The sequence below is a fragment of the Columba livia genome, chromosome 2 (assembly GCF_036013475.1).
Source record: "Columba livia isolate bColLiv1 breed racing homer chromosome 2, bColLiv1.pat.W.v2, whole genome shotgun sequence".
In the NCBI taxonomy this organism is placed as follows: domain Eukaryota; kingdom Metazoa; phylum Chordata; class Aves; order Columbiformes; family Columbidae; genus Columba; species Columba livia.
The window spans coordinates 107,500,933-107,520,620 of record NC_088603.1 but is presented as its reverse complement, the minus strand read 5'-3'; the positions used below and the strand labels follow the sequence as shown (position 1 = coordinate 107,520,620).

Here is a 19,688-nt window from a genome sequence, read left to right as displayed (position 1 = left end):
TAAAATAAAAGATTTTTTTCCAATTATTTGGAAGGTTCCAGAAGTCCTTATAGCTAGCTGAGACTTCTTTTACAGCTCTGCTGGCTGTTCACATCAAGAGCAGAATCCTCAAAACAAACAGCTCAGTCTGGAGAAGTTGTTTGTGTCAAGTTGAAGACTGCATCGTGATGCATATTTATACAAGAATGAATTGAGGTTGCACAGATAAAGCACGCTTCCCTGACTTAAAAGAAATGTGCTACGCGATAGATAGATACATTATTCACACCCAAAATAGGATCACAGTCTTTTAATAGAAGTGTTTCCGAAGCCACATCCTTTCCCTCTGCCTAGATCAAGTCTGTAATAAGCAGGACCATTCCTCACCACAGAAGAAGGCTGTGATGGTTTTCTGCTCTGTGCTTCAGATTTTGCAAGTTACCATTTCTGAAGTGTTACAATTTGGTCAGATTCAATCAGGTTTTCTCAGAGCAAAAACCATATTCGTAACAGAAAACCTATTACAAACCCCTGATTCAAACATGGCTCAGCAGACTTTTTAAAGAAATCTTTACAAAGATATTAAAACAGATCACTGGCAGCCTCATGAGTTTATTATTCAAATTCCTTTAGGGGTAGCAACCAACTAAAGGCTACAGAGAAAGCAACAGTTATGCCTCTGACAATAGCGCATTTTGTTATCTGATAACATTGCTAAGCAAACAAAAACTCCCATTTGCTCTGCTTTGCTTCTACCATTCCCTGTTTTATACAGTACTGCAGAAGATTATCTGATCCTACAATTTGCATTTTAAATCTCTTTCTAACTGTTTTCTTTCTTCGTTTGCTCAGAACCTAGTTTTCAAGCAAGCTGACCTACTTTATCTTATTTTGGTACTTGCAGTAAATTCCCTTAAGCCTGTCTACTCTGACATTGCTTAAAATGCCTTCTACATACCAGTAATCATTTCTCTTAAAGCAAAAATATCTACTACAACTGATGCAAGAATTATAAAATATTAGTCCTCCTCAAAGTCAACAACGTTTTTACATTGAAACAGTATGAAAATGGCTGAGGTATTTTGGAAGTGAAAACAAACAAAAGCCTTCAGGCTGTAACAGAATTCATCATTTTGTACAGTCTTAAGAAAAAGAAAAAAAAAAAGAGACTAGTAACGGGACATACAAGGCAACTTTAATACAGGTGACAGTAATAGCCCCACTTTTAATAAACATAAATCCTTTATTCTTTTATCACTGGCAACAAATGCAAACCCTGCTTTAAGACCTGCTGAATTGTTTACAGTATTTATATGAGAGAGGCTCTCCAAAAGAATTGGTAAATGGTTTTACCACTATAATGCTCAGATATGACAAGATGTAAAAAAATTCCGTGGTGATGAGTGAGAGATGATTTGACAAAATTGGATTTGGATAACTCTTGCTCTAAAACTATTACATTTGTAGCTGAATTCCCACTATAAGTATTTTTTTCATTCCACTTAAGAATCTTCAGGCAACCAGCAAAAGTGGCAAAGAAAATTTGTGGTGAAGGTTGAAGTTGTTCTGTGAAAACAGAGGCATTATATTTATTGTGTCTGTGCATGCTACAGAAACTAGAAGGGCTCACTGCAGTACAAAATAATTTGCATAGCTGTTTTTTTATTTACTGATCTACCAGCGCAACAAAACAGCAGCTTTGAGGAATGAGCTTAAAATAATTTACAGGATTTATGTAGCTGAGGTTCCCGCAGGTGTAGCAAATATTAGGTGACTGTATCAATTTAGCAGTTAAAATTGGCTCCCAAAATTACTAGTATTTAGAATACTAACATCAAGGTAAATTGTGAAGCTAACGTTTCCTCCTGGAGATTATAGCTCTGGACTTGATGTTGGGAAGGAGAGACTATAGGATGGAGAAGTTATAAATCCTGGGTTCTCCTCTAAGCTTGGAGAGGAAAAGCAGCCATTGCATTCACACATAATACAAAAATCACCATTTTCAAACCTCTGTATAGCTTTTCAGGTCACAAGGAAGGAAACTATGCAGCAGGTTTAGGGTATCTCTCAAAGAGAGATCAAGGGGAAAGATACAGTTTTCTTCTGGTCTTCCCTTTTAGGACTTCCTGAGATTTGCAGATTAGGAGACTCACCTAATCTCCATACATTTCACAAAAAGATCTGTTGGCGTAGCTGTGCTCACTGGTAGGCTTTCTATCAGCAACACAGATTCCAGGCTTTAAGGAGCAAAGTGTATATGAAAGACCAGCATTTTCCTTTCCCATATACAGGCAATGATACAGCAGGGCAGTACAGGCACACTATGGATACAATTTAGTGCTTCTTATAAACCTTAAGAACAAAAATAATAGTATTCAACCTGGAAGAAGCAAGTAACTTTTTGAGAAATGCCTATCAAAGAAGATACGATCATCATCTGACGGAAGCCAGGTACATCCTAGACCCTTTATCCGTGAGGAGAACTAAACAAACGCAAGTATCCAGTGTTTGTCACAGCACACATTTCTCTGCATTTTTTTGCCTCTATTGCATAGCTTTCCTGTTTAATAAAACCCCAAACCTTGCAACATTTTCCACTAATCATCATTGAGGTCCTGAAAAATCTTAAGGAAAAAAAATCAAAATCATTTAGAAATAATATCCCAGTGCAGGCTCTGAATTTATAAATTCAGAGTACTATTCTGACAAAGATATAGAAAAACAACATGGCAAAACTGTAGCCAGAATATGGATAAACTCATTCACTGACACAGAGACTCATCCAAGCTACAAGAAGATGGCAAAGAAATGTCCAGCCTCAGGAAAGCTTCTCCTTGTATTTAAGATTCTTGCCTTAGCGAACTTCTGACAGCTATCCATTTCCCTGGAATATCTTTAATTCCCACACAGTTATATTTTCAAGGCAACTGCAGTTACTGCATTTGTTTGAGTTAGATGACAAGCATTCATCTCTTGGTTGAAACTTGGAACACTGCATAAATCTCAAAAAGCTACATAGTATAAGAAACCATTGTTAAATCAAAATTGTTATAAAACCAGAAAGAGAGCATGAATTATTTTCATATGAAGTATTCAAGAAATGGATAAATTTCACTTCTTTTTAGGAAACGATAAAGGTGCTTCTTCACAGGAATAACATTTATAAAGTTACTTACTAGAGTTCTATCACTCCTTGGAATAAGTAGAGCCATCTTGTGGACATATCTAGCTGATGCATACGACTGGAAACCACCTCCAACCACTTATTTCTTCGGTGGAATTATACATTGAAATGAAGAAGAAAAACCAGTTCAAAGTGTTTTACTTAAAGTTCAGATCTTACTACATTATATATATTTATTAATTGTCCCCACAATTCAAAAAAGTCCTGGACAGATTGGAGAAGGTCCAAAGGAGAGCCGCCAAGATGATCAAAGGGCTGGAAAACCTGCCCCATCAAAGGACTTAGGTCTCTTCTCCCTGGAGAAGGCTCAAAAGGGACTTCATCACAGTATTCCTGTATTTAAAGGGCAGCTACAAAGAGGCCAGAGCCTCTCTCTTCACAAGGAGCCACCTGGAGAAGATAAGGGACCCCAAGTACAAGTTGCACCAGGAGAGGCTTCATCTCAATGTAAGAAAGACGTTTTTTACAGTGAGAACAACCATTCACTAGAACAACCTCCCCAGGGACATGGTAGAGTCACCATTGCTGGAGGTTTTCAAGATGCAACTGGACAAGGTGCTAGATAACCTCATCTAGGCTACCTTTCCCATGAAAGGTGAATGAGATGATCTTTTGAGGGATCCCTTTTTGGGTCCCTTCCCCATATAACAGTCCTGGGCTGTTCTATGATTCTAATTTCAGTTAACATAAGGAGAATCATAGGTAATTAGTACTACTGAAAAACTAAACCAGTCATTAAGCTCTGATTTGGATTACTAACCTTAGAAAATGTTAAACATTATTCCAGGAAAGGTTCTCCAAAGTATATTCAGATGAGAAAACTGCATCATACTGAATTTCTCACTTTAAAGTCTTGAAAATCCCAGTCCATGGTCATTGGGAAGTAGTGATGGTCACTATTCCTCTGGGGAAAGAAAGAAGGCAGGTTGTTTATTAGAAGTCCTAGGGAAAGAAAAAGTAAGAATTCTCCCTAAAGACCCAATTTTCTCTTGTAGGTCACCGAAGAATCTTTCAGTGGACCAAAGATTTGACATTTATAAGGTTGAATATTTATATCAGTGTTTGTCTGAGTGGTTTGTTTTTTCAAGCCATTTTCAACTATCCATACTTGTTATTACATTGGCTGATATTTCAAAATTATTTATAAAGCATGTCATTTTACAGTGCATATTCTGACAGGTTTCATCTGTAACCCTGAATATATCACTCACCTTCCCTTTTACTCACTGAGCATACACTGTACATGCCCAGGAGCACTTTATTGGGAGAAATTTCACCTAATCTGAACTAATTTGGCCAGATGACAGTATTTCCTTTACTGTTTGGAAAGCAACTAATTATTCTGCAAATGCTGTTGTATGCACCAAGCTTGAAGAAACACCTTCACAGAAATAAGTATGCACATCGACATTTGGGCCCCAAAGAATGACTCCCTAACTTCCACCATTACTTTGTTTGGTTGTTGGTTTTGTTTGGTTTGTTTTTTTTTTCCCATTATTTTATTGTATTGTTGGATGAGTAGCAAATTCTCCTATGTGATCCAATTACACTGAAAAGTGTACAGCTGCTAACGCCAGGATCACGGCTATTTGGTCCAGACTGAACGTTTAGATTCTACTTATCCAAATTCCTGTTGTTTTCAGCTGAAAGCTGAAATCTTTCACTCACAACCTAAGAGGTGGTATATCCTTTTGTTCCACAAAAACTTTCAGTCAAGACACAGCGGTGCTGCAATAGTGATTAAAACATCCTCTGCTGTGATGTAACTGCCTATGTGTTCTGCAAGAAAATTACAACCAGGACACAATATAATCCTGTATTAAAATATACAGTGGAAGCAACAGCTATTAGATTATCTTTTTGGAGGTAAGGCATCTGTCCAAATAGTTGGTAAGCATTTTGAAGGATATAAGAGAACAATGTCTACAGTATGCTGGATCCTGCTAATATTTTCGCTGGCAAAAACACCTTTGTGTGGTGCAATCACAGACAGTTGATGCTTTCAGTTAAAAGGCATCTATTTATTTTTTGCTAATGTAGGGTGTTGGGGATTTTTTCCAGTGAATGTTAATGTACAACTCACTGCTTACTAAATACATATTTTAGAGGACGTTCTCTAAATCGTTTGACACAAATAGATCTATCACAAAAACAATTCTGTTTCCCATATCCAGGAACTAAAAACTGTGGCAAACTTGCTCTAATACGTTCATCATAAAGAAGTATAGGAATTGTACTTCCCTCCGTTTCTTCATACAGCAGTATATAAACAGTGGCATCTATTAATGTAATATTGGTCACTGGAAAAAAATAGGAGACTAAAACAATGACAGGGTCATTACAAAATCCAAAGAGACGCTGCATGAATAAAGAGGTTCATGAACACAGTCAATGTTACTGACGCAAAAGACTTTAAATTATGCTAAGGCATATGTCAGTTGTAATAGTGGACACACGACCTTTGTTTTAAGATGTAGGGACACGTTGTTTCATTCAGTTGCCACACACCCTCAAAAAATGACTTGGAATTTTATTAAATGTTACCGCAGAAAAACTGCTGAGATTACGAAGAACATGGAGACAAAGCAAATCGCATTTGAGACACATTTGGAGTAACATGGATTTGTCCAGGGCTTCAGGTGAAGGAGGGCTGCCATGGCTTTTGGACCAACTACCAGCACCAGCCTCCCCTCCAGGCCCTCAGCAGCACGCCGCTGGAGTACTACCATCGCCAACGCTGACTGAGGGAGCCAGCACACCCCAACATCACCTGCTATTTTCTCTCGCTGTCGCACCCAAAGCCTTCCTCCCACCGCACCGTTAGTCAGCGTGTGGGCGAGAAGCCGACGTATGTGTACAGGGGCTGAAAACCGTGTTGTAGCTGTGAGGGTGGCAGGTTGGCAGGGGCCGGTGGCACCCTGAGAGGTCCCTGTCTGTGAGAGGCCTCAATCTTGGGTTTTTCCCCGAGGATGCCGTCAGGGGTTAGGCCTGGGCCGCCCCTCAGGAGGCAGCCACCGCCGTGCCCCCAGGGTGCGTGGGGGCTCGGGTAGTGTTTGTTGGTAGCAAAGCGACGAGGGTCCCGCGGCCTGTGCGCGAAGCGGGAGCTGTGAGACCCTCGCCCCCTCGGGGGGCAGGCGGCCATGGGGCGGGGGCGGCGTGAGGGGCCGGCAGAGCCGGTTGGCGGTGGGGGCTGCGAACGTGTGTGTGTGTGTGCGCCTGTGTGGTGGTGGCGGCGCGGGCGGCGTGCCCCCGCCTTTCCCCCGCCGGCGCCCGGCGCTGCGCGGTGGGCTGGCGCTGGGGTATTTACGGTAAGGTAGACCCGGCGGTGGCAGCTCGGTGTCAGGTGATCGGCGCTGAGGAGCCGTTGCCGCCGCCCGGGGAGGAAAATGCAACATGGCCCAGCGGGGCCGTGAGGGGCTCCGAGGCGACCCCTCCCCGCCCGCCGCCTCTCCGGCGCGTAGGGCCGGCGGGAAGCGCTGAGGCCAACCCCGCCGCGCCAGAGCCCGTCCCCGGCGGGGGCACCGAGCCATGGGGCTCTGCTACAGCCTGCGCCCGCGGCTCTTCGGCGACGCCGGCGGTGGCGGCGGCTCCATCTCCAGCACCGGCGCCGCCTCGGAGCCCGAAGCGCCGGTCGAGCCTCACGCCGCCCCGCAGCCGCAGCCCCTCAGCGCCCCGCTCCGGCCCGGCGGTAAGCCCGGCGGGGAGGCGGACGGGCCGCCGCTGCTGCTGCAGAACGGTGGCGGTAACGGGGCGGCCCCTGAGCGGCCGGCGCTGCCCAAGGCCGGCGGCCCCGGCGGCGGGGGGAAGGCGGCGCGGCAGCAGGCGCTGCACCAGCCGCCGGCGCTGCAGAGACCCTGGGAGAAGCTGCGCCTGGAGGAGCGGGAGGCGGAGAAGGAGGCGAGGAAAGTCAGCAAGAGCATCGACCGGGCGCTCAAGGAGCAGAAGCGGGAGTACAAGCAGACGCACCGCCTGCTGCTGCTGGGTACGTGCGTATGTATATGGATGTGTGTGTATATGGATGTGTGTGCGAGGCGTGTGCCGAAGCAGGCAGGTGCCCCGCGGGGTTCCCCGACAGCGCCCCCCTCCCCGGCTTCCCCCGTTTTCCTTGAGCGCCCTCCATCCCTCCTTTGTCTCCCCGCTGCTCCCCCCCCAGCCCGGCCCTGCCCTCCCGCCCGTCTCCCTCCCTGGGCTCTCCCTCAGACAGGTTTCCACCTTCTTTTCCCTTCCTCCTCCCCTTCTTCTCTCCTCCCTTTTTCTGGCCCTGGTTTTGCAACGGAGAACGCGATCGGCGCTTGTCCCTGCGAGGGCGAGCGGCTCCACCCAGGCCGGCGGGGGAGCAGCGGGGTCTGCCCGGGGAGGGCAGCCCTGCCCTGGGCCGGGGCGGCCGCCATCGCCCCGCGGGGGCCGCCTGGGCCAGGAGTTGCCATAGCGCCCGAGCAATTGGGAAACACTAAAAAAAAAACGCAGCAGAAAGGAGGAAAAATGGCCATGCAGAAGGATGTGTGTAGCCTGTAGATGATCCTCCTCTGCCATGTGTAACCAGGGAAGGTTTGATGAGGAGCAGCAGTGTGGTCTTGTGGCTCCTAAATCAGAGGAGTGCTGGTGGGCAATAGGCTCTGTATTTAAGGAAGCAGTGAGCGGTGTAAGGGGGAAATAAGCGGGCGTGGGTATGTATATTCCTCGCAGGCTTCGCCTCTGCTTCGAGATGTGTTCTTCAGCTGTTGGCTCTCAAATTTGTTTTTTAGGGATGACTTGTCAGCTTTTGTCCCCTCTTCTCGGAGGTGCTATGTGTGGTCTGTTGCCACTGCTCTTTCTAAGCATTAGTTAATAGCCCTCTCCAGAGGATTTGTATCAGCTGATACATTTACAGTATGAAAACCACAGGGGTATCTAATACAAGCATCTGATATCCTGCAGGAAACAGAACAGTCATACTGCAGGGCTTTTTTTTTTAATGGTTGGAGGAGAGGGCTTATTTCACCTCTTAACTCTGGTCATAAATCTCTGTTTTCTGTTAGTGTGGAAGTAGTGATTTGCGCTAGCTTGCTTTGCATGTTTTTGTTGCATGGTGTGGAGTTTTGGTGGTTATCTATGTGCATTTCAGATATTGAGTAGTCTTACATCTTTCTTTGTAAAGAGGTACTTCCATGTTATTGGATTCCTTCGTTCCTTTTGGTGGGTGAGGGGAGGAGAAAATATGAAATACAGCAGTGCACAAAAGGTGTGAGTTTGCTAGAACTGTAGTGCTCTGGTTCAAAAAAAAACCAAAAAAACATGGGCTTTATTATTTCCTGTAAAATATCAGCCTGTAGGATACCCAGTACACCTAGTAAAAGGAAGAAGATGTAGTTCTGACTCCATGGGATTAATAATATCACTTGTAAAATATTTCTTTTGATACTTGAACTGTTACAGTATTTAACTCTAAAATTTTAAATATTCAATTTTTTAAAGCATATTTTAAAAGTTTTTTTCCCCTGTAACCTCTGGAAGTGTGTTGTGACCGGTATGGCTACAAGAAGACAAAGATACTAGTTGGTGGCCTTCCTCTGGAGAGCAATGTAACTGCTTGAACAAAAGGATCTTGACAAATAGATACTGTGCGTAGTCTATAATATGGGTAGTTGTCATAGTAAACCAGAGCAGTAAACACCTGTTCAGAAACAATGCAATTTGAAAAATAAACCATCTCTGACCCGTGGCACCCTGAAAGAAACTCAACACTCCGAAGACTCTCTGCGGTGAATTTTGTATTAAATCTGTGTCATAATCGGAAAATAGTCTCTTGATCTCCATATCATGGAGAGGAAATACTGGATTATTGTTTCAGCCCTGGCATACAAGGGCCTGGCATAAATGTTTGATTCTGATGTAGAGAGAGCTGCAGGTGCTTTGTGTTACTGTTTGCAAATAAGTGGAAATGCTGCTCTAGATAAGGGGAGCTATTTAGAATGAGGAAGGGTTTGCTTGTCGGAGGAGGAGCCAAGCAAAATGGCATTGCGCTAGGTAATCATTTTCAGTCTTGTACAGAGGAAGAGACTTAGGATGTATACAAAGGTCTTTTAGAATAAAGAATATTATAAGCTTGGTATCTTATAGCATTTCTGGTGGTAACTCAATCCCTGTCCCTAAGGTCTTTCTGGCAGAGTGAACCTAAAAAGTGCACCTTTGCTAGAGAGAGGAGGAATGTCTGTGCAGATCAACATGGAGGAAATGCACAGCAGAGGGGAAATGGTGAATGCAGTGACAGCAGAGCACTGTCACAGAATAAACAAAGTTGAGCAACAGCGTTGGTGTGGGCTTTGTTTCTTTTTTTTTAAATACAAGTTTGTGAATAATTGCTTTGTTTTGATTTGTATGTCTTACATGTGAACTGGGGCAAGTTTAGAGAATATTATAAAGATTTTAGAGGAAAATGCAGTGTATATTTTAAAGAGTTACTACTAGATATCAAAAGGATATGCATATAAATGCACTAGTATAAGAACGCCAATAGTCTCCAGAGTCTCTAAATAAGTAGTATATTAGAAGAGAAGCTTCTATAAATGTTTGAAAACAACTTTTCCCTAAAAGCACACTAATTCTCCCTTTATTATGTCAAATGAAAACAATCAGCTTTGTGATGAGCTGTGCATATAAGTTATCAAAATATTATGAAGTCTCAAAGGCTTTTTTTAGTGTATGTTGGTAAATGGCTAAGGACACATTCTTGCCTGTCACAGCTTCCCTCCAACTAATGTCTCATACTGCACATAATGTTTTGATGCTCCCTTCTAACCTACATTCAGGAACGCTTAATGCATGTTGTCATAACCAATAATTGTGAAAAGACGGGTGTGTGGTAAGTCCTTGAGATCAGCTGCCTGCATGTGCACCCCACATAAATATGTGTATCTGTATCAGGTGCCTGTTAACTGTCATGCAGGGGCTTCACTAGGATGCTGGAATAACAGCAAACAGTTTGGGTTGGTTTGCTTGTTTTTCTTCTGCGAGAAGATTAAATGCACATAAAATGGAAACTTGCTTGCCATTGCAACTGGCCGTTTCTTATTTAATGTGTTCTTTAAGAAGAGGAGAAGGAGCTGGAAATCTTGACTTAATTACTGTGTGCTGTCTTATTGGAGTTCTCTTTTTAAATTTCCTTTTATTTTTGTAGGTGAAAATGTTAAATTATGTAGAATTCCTAAGATGCTTTTGCTAACCCTGAGATGAGGATTATTTTTTAAGCACAAATATTTATTGCACAGATTTACAGGGTTTGGTCAGTGTCTTGTAGCTTTGGTTTCTGTTGTTTTGTTTGGTCTCTTTAATTTTGTTTGTTTGTTTTTTTTGTTTCCCGGAGAACTGCAGACACTCTCTTCTACAAGAGTGTTTTAGCTGCTGATTTCCTAGAAACTGTACAAACATTACAAATCACTTTATAGAAGCAATTTAAGTTCTCATTTCCAGTCCTGTATTTTAAACTATTTTGGGAGTAAGAGGGGTGAAGGGGGATTGGCTTAAAGTGGAGTGCTAACCATTGTGATATAATTAAGGCTCATGTAGTGTTGAAGTAAGCTATAGATAGTGGTGTGTGGTTTGGGGGGGTGTGGGGGTTTTTTTGTTTGTGTTTGGTTTTGTTTTTCCTAGATGGCTGTTGTCTCCTCTGGCTCCTGTTTTTTCCATTTCCCCTGTTCTTGGTTGCTGTCCTAACTTTGGATGACTTTCTCAAGCAGAACTCATTCTTTTGCACTTCCCTGCTGTACTGAAACTGAAAGTGCTGGGGGTAAAAGCTTTTCTGTTCAACAGAAACTGAAAGTGATGATATGGGGATTGAGGAAGGAAACATGGACATAGTAATTTTCTTCATTTAAAAGGTAGTGTAGCTGCTTACATGATATTTGAGTATTGACTTGATAGTGAAATTTGGACAGATTTGATGATGTTTATGTACAAAAGTGTATAGAACATACAAAGAAACCTAGCTCCCCTGAATTCGGGGAAATCAAGCACGAAGATCCCTTGTCAAGCTTGGGGAGTTCCTAAGCAGTAGATCCCAGAAAGCTCAGAGGTGTCTAACAGAAGTAATGCTTTACTGCAGTTTTGTTTTCTTAACTACCCACCTGTTGACTGTTGTCAGAATTAAACTGTGTTGCAAGAAGGATTTCTGCTCTGACAGTGGCTTTTGGACTAAAATTGCAGTGTTATTTATGTGTGTTGCATCAGAAAACCATTATTATTCCAAAACCACTTTTAAGTATTAAAATTAAACTGAAGTCTTCCTTTAAAATAACTTGAATTTTAACTTTTATATATTGCCAACTCATGCTTATTGATAAGTACCTGAATTTAGTTTAGCTTGATGTACTGATACTTTCTCTGTGCCTTCATAAGGCCCATGTGCTTTAGGTGTTTTTGTGTTGCCACCAGAGATGATGCCATCCCTGGTCCATAATGGAGCTGGGCATCGCTGCTTGTGTTGCACCTTCTTGTTGTATGCTGTCTATGCCTGTCTTCTCTTTACAAAAGAAGTTATTGGTTTATGTTGACATATTTGGGATGCCTACAGCCAGGTAGCTCTAGCATGTAGATAATGGGTATATAATTGGTAGGAACAGATATTTTCACGACTTAGAGATAATGGCATGCAAATACTCACCAATGTAATAAAGTAAATGGGTTTTATAATCCCTAATCCTTTGCATCATTCTCATGTCTTTCCAAATGCCCTCTGGTTTTGTTGTAACTTACGCCATCATACTGGAGTGCATATGCACACCTTGTAGGTGAGAGAACCAGTAGACAGAAGTAATCAGGATGTGTTAGAAATAGTTAATAACTTCCAGCACACTTGGAAAAAACCCAAAGTTATCCCTGATTCACAACACTTAGCTTTTCTTTATTTTGTAGTTTACTGACAAATTGCATTTAGCTGTTTTAACTGTTTTCTGTTCTTTGATTTTCCCTTATTTTTTAATCAGTTGATATTTAAGAAGAAAACACACTTTGTTCCATGTTAAGTGTAGCAGTGCTGGGAGGCTCAAACTGCTGTGCAAGGGTGGCTTCTAGCAGCTGTTACTTGGGCAATGTGAACTTTAAGTTATTAGGCAAGTCTTGTCTATTGGTGTGTATTTCACAAATGCTTATTGTAACATGGTGTCTTCATTAAGCAAGCTATGCTAATATCTTCTTTGTCATTTTAAGCTTCCATTACCATTGTAACTTCTTAACTGCAGGGACTTTAGGGTATAATAAAACTTCTAGATCTGCACATTTGTTTACTGTTTCCCCAGGCCTTTTCTTCGGAGTTTAGAAGAAATACAGTTTGAAACTTTGTTCTCATGTCCATCCCTTTACATTGCCCAGCCTGCACCCCATATTTTGTACCTTGCCAACCCTTTGACATTCCTTAACTGAATCTTAGATTTTTTTTTTTTTCAGTCTTCAAGATAACTGTATAAATGATAGTTATATCATGGATTTTTTTTTTTTTTCCCATTTTAGCATCTTTGACACAGTGAAACTATACAAAATTCAGGAGATATTTACTGTGGTGTGTTTTTTTTTTTTTTCCTAGAGTTATGGCTTCATTCAGCTTACTTTTCAAGTTGGGTATCATTGATCTTAGGAAGTTGAATTAATGTTTTAAAACGCCTTTCTTCTTTTCCTGTTAATCCAGCAGCCTGACTGAGCTGTGGGGCAAACCTGGCCCTCCTTCTGCTTGCCAAGTTAATTTATTTGATACCCTGTTCTAGAAACATTTTGCTTTCGATGAATGATGTGGAAATCATTCTTTTCCATGGACTTCCAAATGATAGTAGAGAAACAAAGTGATGCCAGTAAGATAACAGAGCTGTCACTTACCCTCTGATAGAAGGGATGGAAACTTCTGAGTTACCATTTTGCCTGTGGGAAATCTTGACCTTTTGATGTTTTCTTAAATTCTGTGTGGTATGGATCTTTAGTAATGTCCAGTAAGAGGCTCTTCTTAGAGTAGATGCTTGATGGGTTAAACAGATGAGTAAAACGAAGCATGGAGCATATGTTATTCAGCCTGTTGACTGGTGCCACGGTCCAAAATAAATCTAAAGCTGTCTTTCCCTGAAGAGACAGATCTATTTCTAGAGATGGAATTCTTACTGTGTTCTTAATAAATGCAGCCTTTCATAGATAGTTAAAATCCTCCAGTTATCGCTAAGATTTACAGCTTTGTGTGGCTGTTCAACACTGTGAGGTATTTGTTATGCTGCAGTTGTCAAAACATCTTTCACTTTGTAGGGAGAAACTTTGTCTTACTGTACAATTACTTACAACAGCCTGACACAACTTTTTAGTATTTTAAATATTTTCTTTTGACTGATAATATCATAAATCAATGAGGCTGGGTGGTTGGTTTGCTTTTTAAATACCTGGGAGTGCAGGGTCTTGAAGAAATGCAGCCTTGTACCCGGCCTCTGCACATTGTATTTATGCCTTCTCCAAAAGGGGGTGAGCATATTAAGTGTGCTGACTAGTGGTATTTCATATTATCCCTGTCGCACTGTATAGCTATATGTGGAACTTCTATCTCTTGTGATTTGTCTGTACGTGAATATTAAAAAAAAGTTTAAGGACTTAAAGCCTCATTGGATGAGCTGTATGAAGAAGAGGAAGGACATACTGTTTGGGACTGGAATAGATAAAAAGTAGTTAAGAAAATACTAATTTCTTCTTTTTTGTGTTCATCTGCAAACAATCAAAAAATAAAAAAAACACCCTACCAATTAATATCTGTAACATAAGGCATGATATCAATCGCCGGTAGTGGAAGATCTTAACTGATAAGATCTCTTTGAGATCAAACTTGAATTGCTACCTCATAATTTGGCATTTTACATTTGTTTGTTTTTAAACTTAAGTTTGAAGAATTATAAATTCCACTTAAAGTAATGTTAAGTTTCAAGAATAATAAATTATTCTTTCCAAAAATACTGTTACTATAGTAAGTCACATTTAGGTTGTATTTTAAATTCTATACTATTATCTTTAACTTGATTTTAGCCAAGAATTTACATCATGTGCAAACAATATGCATTTTGGAGCTTATAAAGCTGTTTAAAAGTAGAAATCTTCCCCCTCCTTCTACTACAATAAATTGAGTCCTTGCTCTCTGTGGGTATCATTTCCTCACTCCAAATCCCTCTTTTTTTTTTTTCATTATTTGAAAATACACATTTTTGAAACTTGTAGTATAATCTGTATTTAGTTTGTCATATGTGGATTCAAATGGATAGAATTGTATTTTTCTATCATGATGAAGCCTGTGTTAAACTGCCAGAAGTGTGGATGGTCATGTATCCTTATTCTTCTGTGTAAGTGTAATTTACATTAAGCAAGTAATCTTTTATTGAAAGCTGTTGTGAAAGTTGCTGGAGACTTTACCAACTCTGTTGTGCTACAGTTCTCTTAATTATGGAGAATTAGTCATTATGATTCTTGAAGCAGATGCAGAACACACTGCATAGTGTTAAGCAGTGCCACCTTAATAATCTTTTGCTTCAACACCTCACACATGGAGGACTAGGCTACAACAGAAGCAAGTTACTGTTTTTGAGTGAGAACACTCCCTCATATTTCACATGCTTGTATTAATTTCATGTTGATTGAGGAAAAGTTTTCTATTCCAGATGATACTTTTTCAGTTGGAGATACACAACTGTGTCTGTGCCTGCACACATGCAACCACTGAAGTCCTTGTAAAACATGGTAGATTGTCCAGACGAGTTAAACCAACCCTCAAGCCTGTGTGGTTGAATTATATCCTGGTGTATCTCACAGGCTTAAGCCTTTGCAAGAGCAGGGCAAGTGTAATTGATTCTGTAACAAGATTGAGTTTTTTCATCCTTTGACTTGCTGGATATTTGAATTACAAAATAGACTTATAATGTTATCTTCTGTTTCTTCTAAGCTTGCTATACTTGTCTAATTCACTCTCTAGGAGAGATATGAACAAGATATTACGCACTTCTAACATGTACCAGCAAAGACAGAATTCTTTTATGTTGTTATACAAACGGTAAAACCTAAGATGTAGAAGAACAGAATAATTTGTGTAAAGGACATATGCAGAAATAACCAGTTCATAATCTCCAGCGCTATGGTTGAAGAAGTATTGGTTTTGGTTTTTTTAACTAAAAAAGTCTGTTTTCCTTTCTAAATGACAAGGTGTCTCTAACGTGGTTTCCCGCAATCATTTAATCACCTAATGTTAAAAACTGAATAAAGAAAAAAATCCTTGATGTGTGCAAGAGAAGTTTTTCTGCTTCAGTTGCGCTTAAGAACCTGGTAGTACACTACAAGTATGCTACTATTGTGTGTGATGCTGTGCAACCTGGTCACATATAAACAAGCAGGAAAACTCCATGAAGGATCAGCTATAGCTTAAGATGACTTTCAGATCTTTTTATTCATTTGGTTTACTGTTTTGTGAATATGGCTTAATGCAGAACAGTAGCTGTTCAAACTGTTTTGCTTTTATCCCTTCTTGAAAATATTTCCATGAAGGAAAACAGATGGGCGCTACAGGACAGTAATTCTGGTTCAGATTGCATAGTTGATCTTCCTTTGATTTAACATTTTGAAAGAAAAACAGAAATATGAATTTTTTTAGAATATTTTCTCACATGTGGGGGAAAGCACAACAACCAATCAACCAACAAACCACTCTTTTTTTTTTTTTTTTTTTTGCGTAAATTCTGATGGCTTGTGTTTGTTTAACAGACTGAACTTCTTGTTCATATTGATCTGGACTGTCCCTATAGAAGACATAGCACTGATGGGGGGGAACACGAGGTTTTGGCACTTGAAAAAAGACTGGGTAACAAACTGCATTAAAATAACGGCCAAGCATTGTTCCTTTTAGAAAATATTGTTTTCTTCTTACTTGTAAGAATATTTTGAACAGTCTTACACTTCTTGTGATTCTTCAGTGCTCTAATGCATTTAATTTCTCTTACTGGAAGACTGATAACAGAAGCAGTAGAACTATGCTTGATTTAGTGCTTCCTGATGTTTTGCTTTCAGCTTGGGAGCTGTAGCAATCCCTCTGCTGTTTCCGTGAGATTCCAGGTTCACCAAGGGTGTATAAGGCTTATGCTCCAAATTCAGTTGCTGCTACCTCAGGTTTTCTTACTGTACTTGATATGACATCTGGATTCATGAGCTTGTTTGTTAAGTAATGTCTTTCCAAATTGATTATTATTGAAACAGTACAGTTGGTGTGCTGTTGATGGGGTTTTGTTTTGTTTTAAATGGAGAAACTACAGCAATATTTAAGCAGGCAACGTATTCCTTCTTGGGGCCTTCTACCTCTTAACTCTGTGTTATAGAGGTGAAGATGTTTATTCAGCAGAAAGTTGGGAAAAAAGAACAAGAATACGTACAGTGGTGTTTGACTTGCAACATACAGAACTCCCTTTTCCCAGCAAATTCTCGCTCCAGGTGCATGTCAGCTATGTCTTGGAACTACCAGAGGTGGAAGGAGAACTGTTTCATGGAAAAGGTAAAAAGAAGAGAATAGTTTCTTGATACCTGGATGCTGCTCATCCTTTACTGTAGGAAGGATCACCTGAAGAGTAATCTCCAAAGGCCATTTGGCAATAGTTGTTGCCTAGTAAAAGAGCATCACAGGAATGTGATCTATCTGCCAGACACTAAATGATGCTTTCTAACATGTCATGAAAAGTTAAAGCAATGCAGTAAAAGGTCAAATGGCCTTTCAGATGACTCTTTTACAGAAGGGTTTGCGGGGTGGGCAGGGGTGAGATGGGACTGTCTTTCATGCTGTGCCCTGCTATGCCCAGTGCCATCGCTGGTGCTCCTGGTCCAGCCATTTCAGGAGAAGGATAGTGGGACTGTGATGCTCTGAACAAGAAAGAACAGATATTTCACACTCACTCCACCTCCCTATGCAATGCTGAAGAACAGGTGTGTGTTAATACCTGCTTCTGCTCCTGGGGGAGACCATTCACCTTAATACCGCAGTTTTGGGGGGGTTTTTGTGTATTGTTCGTGTGAGCAATGGCACAGGCTGCCCAGGTTCTCAAGCACCTGGTGTTCTAGTGCATGTAGGCTGGCTCTGGGGCAAAACAAATACATAACGGTCTTAAGCATAACATCAAAACATCCTGCCATGTTGACTGCCACTGAAATGTGACCTTTCCTTAATGACAACATTTCTTTAAGGTAAAGAAGGCTGGAAAAGTATGGGAGCAAAGCTTTCATTTTTTTTTTTTCTTCCCTCTTCTGACTTCCTTTTTGAAGTGAAAATGAAACGCACCTGTAATACCTCACTCTGTGTTTCTTTACAGGTCAGCTAAATTTATTTAAAAGTAAGAATTTCTGCCAGGTGTTGTCTGGGTTTGTTTGTTTGTTTTTGTTCTTTTTTTGTTGTTGTTCCCCCCCTGGTAAAAGAGGAATTAGAAACTTACTTGAACTGGCTGTTTACCTGGCATGGCAAGAAATGCTGAATTTATGTCTCTTAATCCCATGTCAGAAAAAAAACATTTGAAGATAGTGCTGAGTACTAAATAAATGTACATACAGCATCTTTTGAGTTCAGTCCTTTGTCCTTTAACACAGTTCTCTCTGAAGTCAGACTGATAGAGACTTCAGTATTGGTAGCTGCTTCATCAGCATGAGGTAAGCAACCAGACTGTGGAGCAGTTCTAAGGAATTTATGAATAAGTAGACTGAAAGTCCAGAAGTAACTGGTAAGGTTTTTCCACTTTGCTATGTAACCAAGAAATAAATTTACATCCCAGTAGTCTCTGTGCTCTAAATTAATAAGTTGTTTGAATTTTAACACTGATATTATTAGGGTAATCTTCATATGAAGTGTTGAAACAGTGGTGTTGCTTGGGACCTTGTTTGAGTTCTGAGCAGGACATACACTCTGTCCTACACACCAGCTTCAGCCTCTACTCGGTTGGAATTCATACTATGCTTGCTTTCTCCAGCTTGTTTGTAGCTGTAACTCATATAGTTCTTCCATTCTTTTCTGGAAAAGATTCTTTAAAAGCTGACTGTGCTCTTCACCTATTGCTCTTGTCAGAACTGTTTTTCCAATGTCTCGGAAGTGAGCAGTGCCTACTTCTAATTGTGTTTTTGCTTGTGTTTATTTTCTGGAGGAAGCATTCTTTTTTTTTTTTTCCCCACTTCATCAGACACTTCAGAATTACTTTCTGAAACTGCCCTATAAAAATCTTTATACTCTGCTTTGCTGCTTCTAGAGATATGACCTTGCAGTGGCTCATTGAAGAGTATTATTTGATGTGCTTGTCAGAAGGTTGCTGTTATCCAGCATTATTGCTCCTCCACACTTCCATTTTTTGATAAGGCAGCATTATTCAATGCAGTGTCTTTAATCGGTGACTAAAAGTTTACTGGTCCTGTGTGAACCTTACTAGTAATACTGCAACTAGTTGATGATTCACTATTAGTTCTTGAAGCTCATCTATTAGCTGATTCCTGATCCACTTAAAATTTGTTATATAGATCATTTGCAGAATAACATCAGGCATACATGTGCTGCTTACTTACAATATCAGATGTCTTACATTGACATAACTTTAACTTAATCAACTGTATTTATCACCAATACCCCTCAAATATTTATTTTTAATTAAGTGAATAACTTATTACTGATTCACTGGCCTTAGGTGGTAGATACTAGTGCTGTGCTCGATGGAATTTGACTTTTCTTGAGCTATGTGTAATATAAATATTGGAATGTCATACCTGGAGCGACTTTCTTTTCTGAGGCACTGAGGTTATTTTGTAGAGAAACAGTAAATGTGATTGACGTTCTTTATGCTGTTATCTGAGGTGATGTGCAGGACAATGTTAAGAGAAAAGTGTTTAGATTACCTTGTGAACAAAAAAAGCAGGAATCTCTGTTTAAAGAATGACTTGTGTTGACACATGCGGTGTTATTTGCTGTTACTGTTTTAAGGTAAAGAACATAACCTGACATTTCTTGATGAATGTTTTCATTAAACAATGAGGCTTGTCATCCACATCTTGGTCTAGCATGGTCTAGAAGACCATGGTACTATTATGATTTCTAGAAAAACAAATTATTTTATTAAGCTGAGGAGATATTTTGGAAACAGCAGTGTTTTCCTTTGTCTTCCATCTGTAGAATGTAGTCTGGTTTTAGGGTGGTTTACACTGTTCACTTCCTTCTCCTTTTCTTAAAAAATACATGCTGCTTATTTAAACCGATACTTTAGAGCTGAAAATGCTTTTTCAATGTGAAATATTAATCTAATTGAATATTTACTGTTACCACAGCCCAGAGCAGGAGGGAAAAAAATAATCTCATTATGTTGGGTTTGTTCCCTTCTTTTATTTGTTACTCCCTGTGGCCCAAAAGCATCTTCCGTGCTATGTTAGATCTTGCAGGCAGTTGCTTGGACCCTTTGAGGGCCGTCTTTCAAATCAGCTGACTTCTCTTACTTTTTCCCTTCTTTCTTTGTGGTTGGGAAATTGCTGATCATTCAGGTTT

At 40.4% G+C, this 19,688-nt stretch overlaps 1 protein-coding gene across 1 annotated transcript in view; it reads left to right on the top strand.

Annotated features, from left to right (window-relative positions):
* Positions 1-6,407: 6,407 nt before the first annotated feature.
* Positions 6,408-19,688, top strand: part of GNAL (G protein subunit alpha L) — a 202,848-nt gene continuing 189,567 nt past the window's right edge. Inside the window, exon 1 of the mRNA XM_065053105.1 lies at positions 6,408-7,145. Within this exon, the coding sequence (XP_064909177.1) occupies positions 6,692-7,145 (454 nt within the window). The 5' untranslated portion in view covers positions 6,408-6,691. The remainder of the gene's footprint in view (positions 7,146-19,688) is intronic.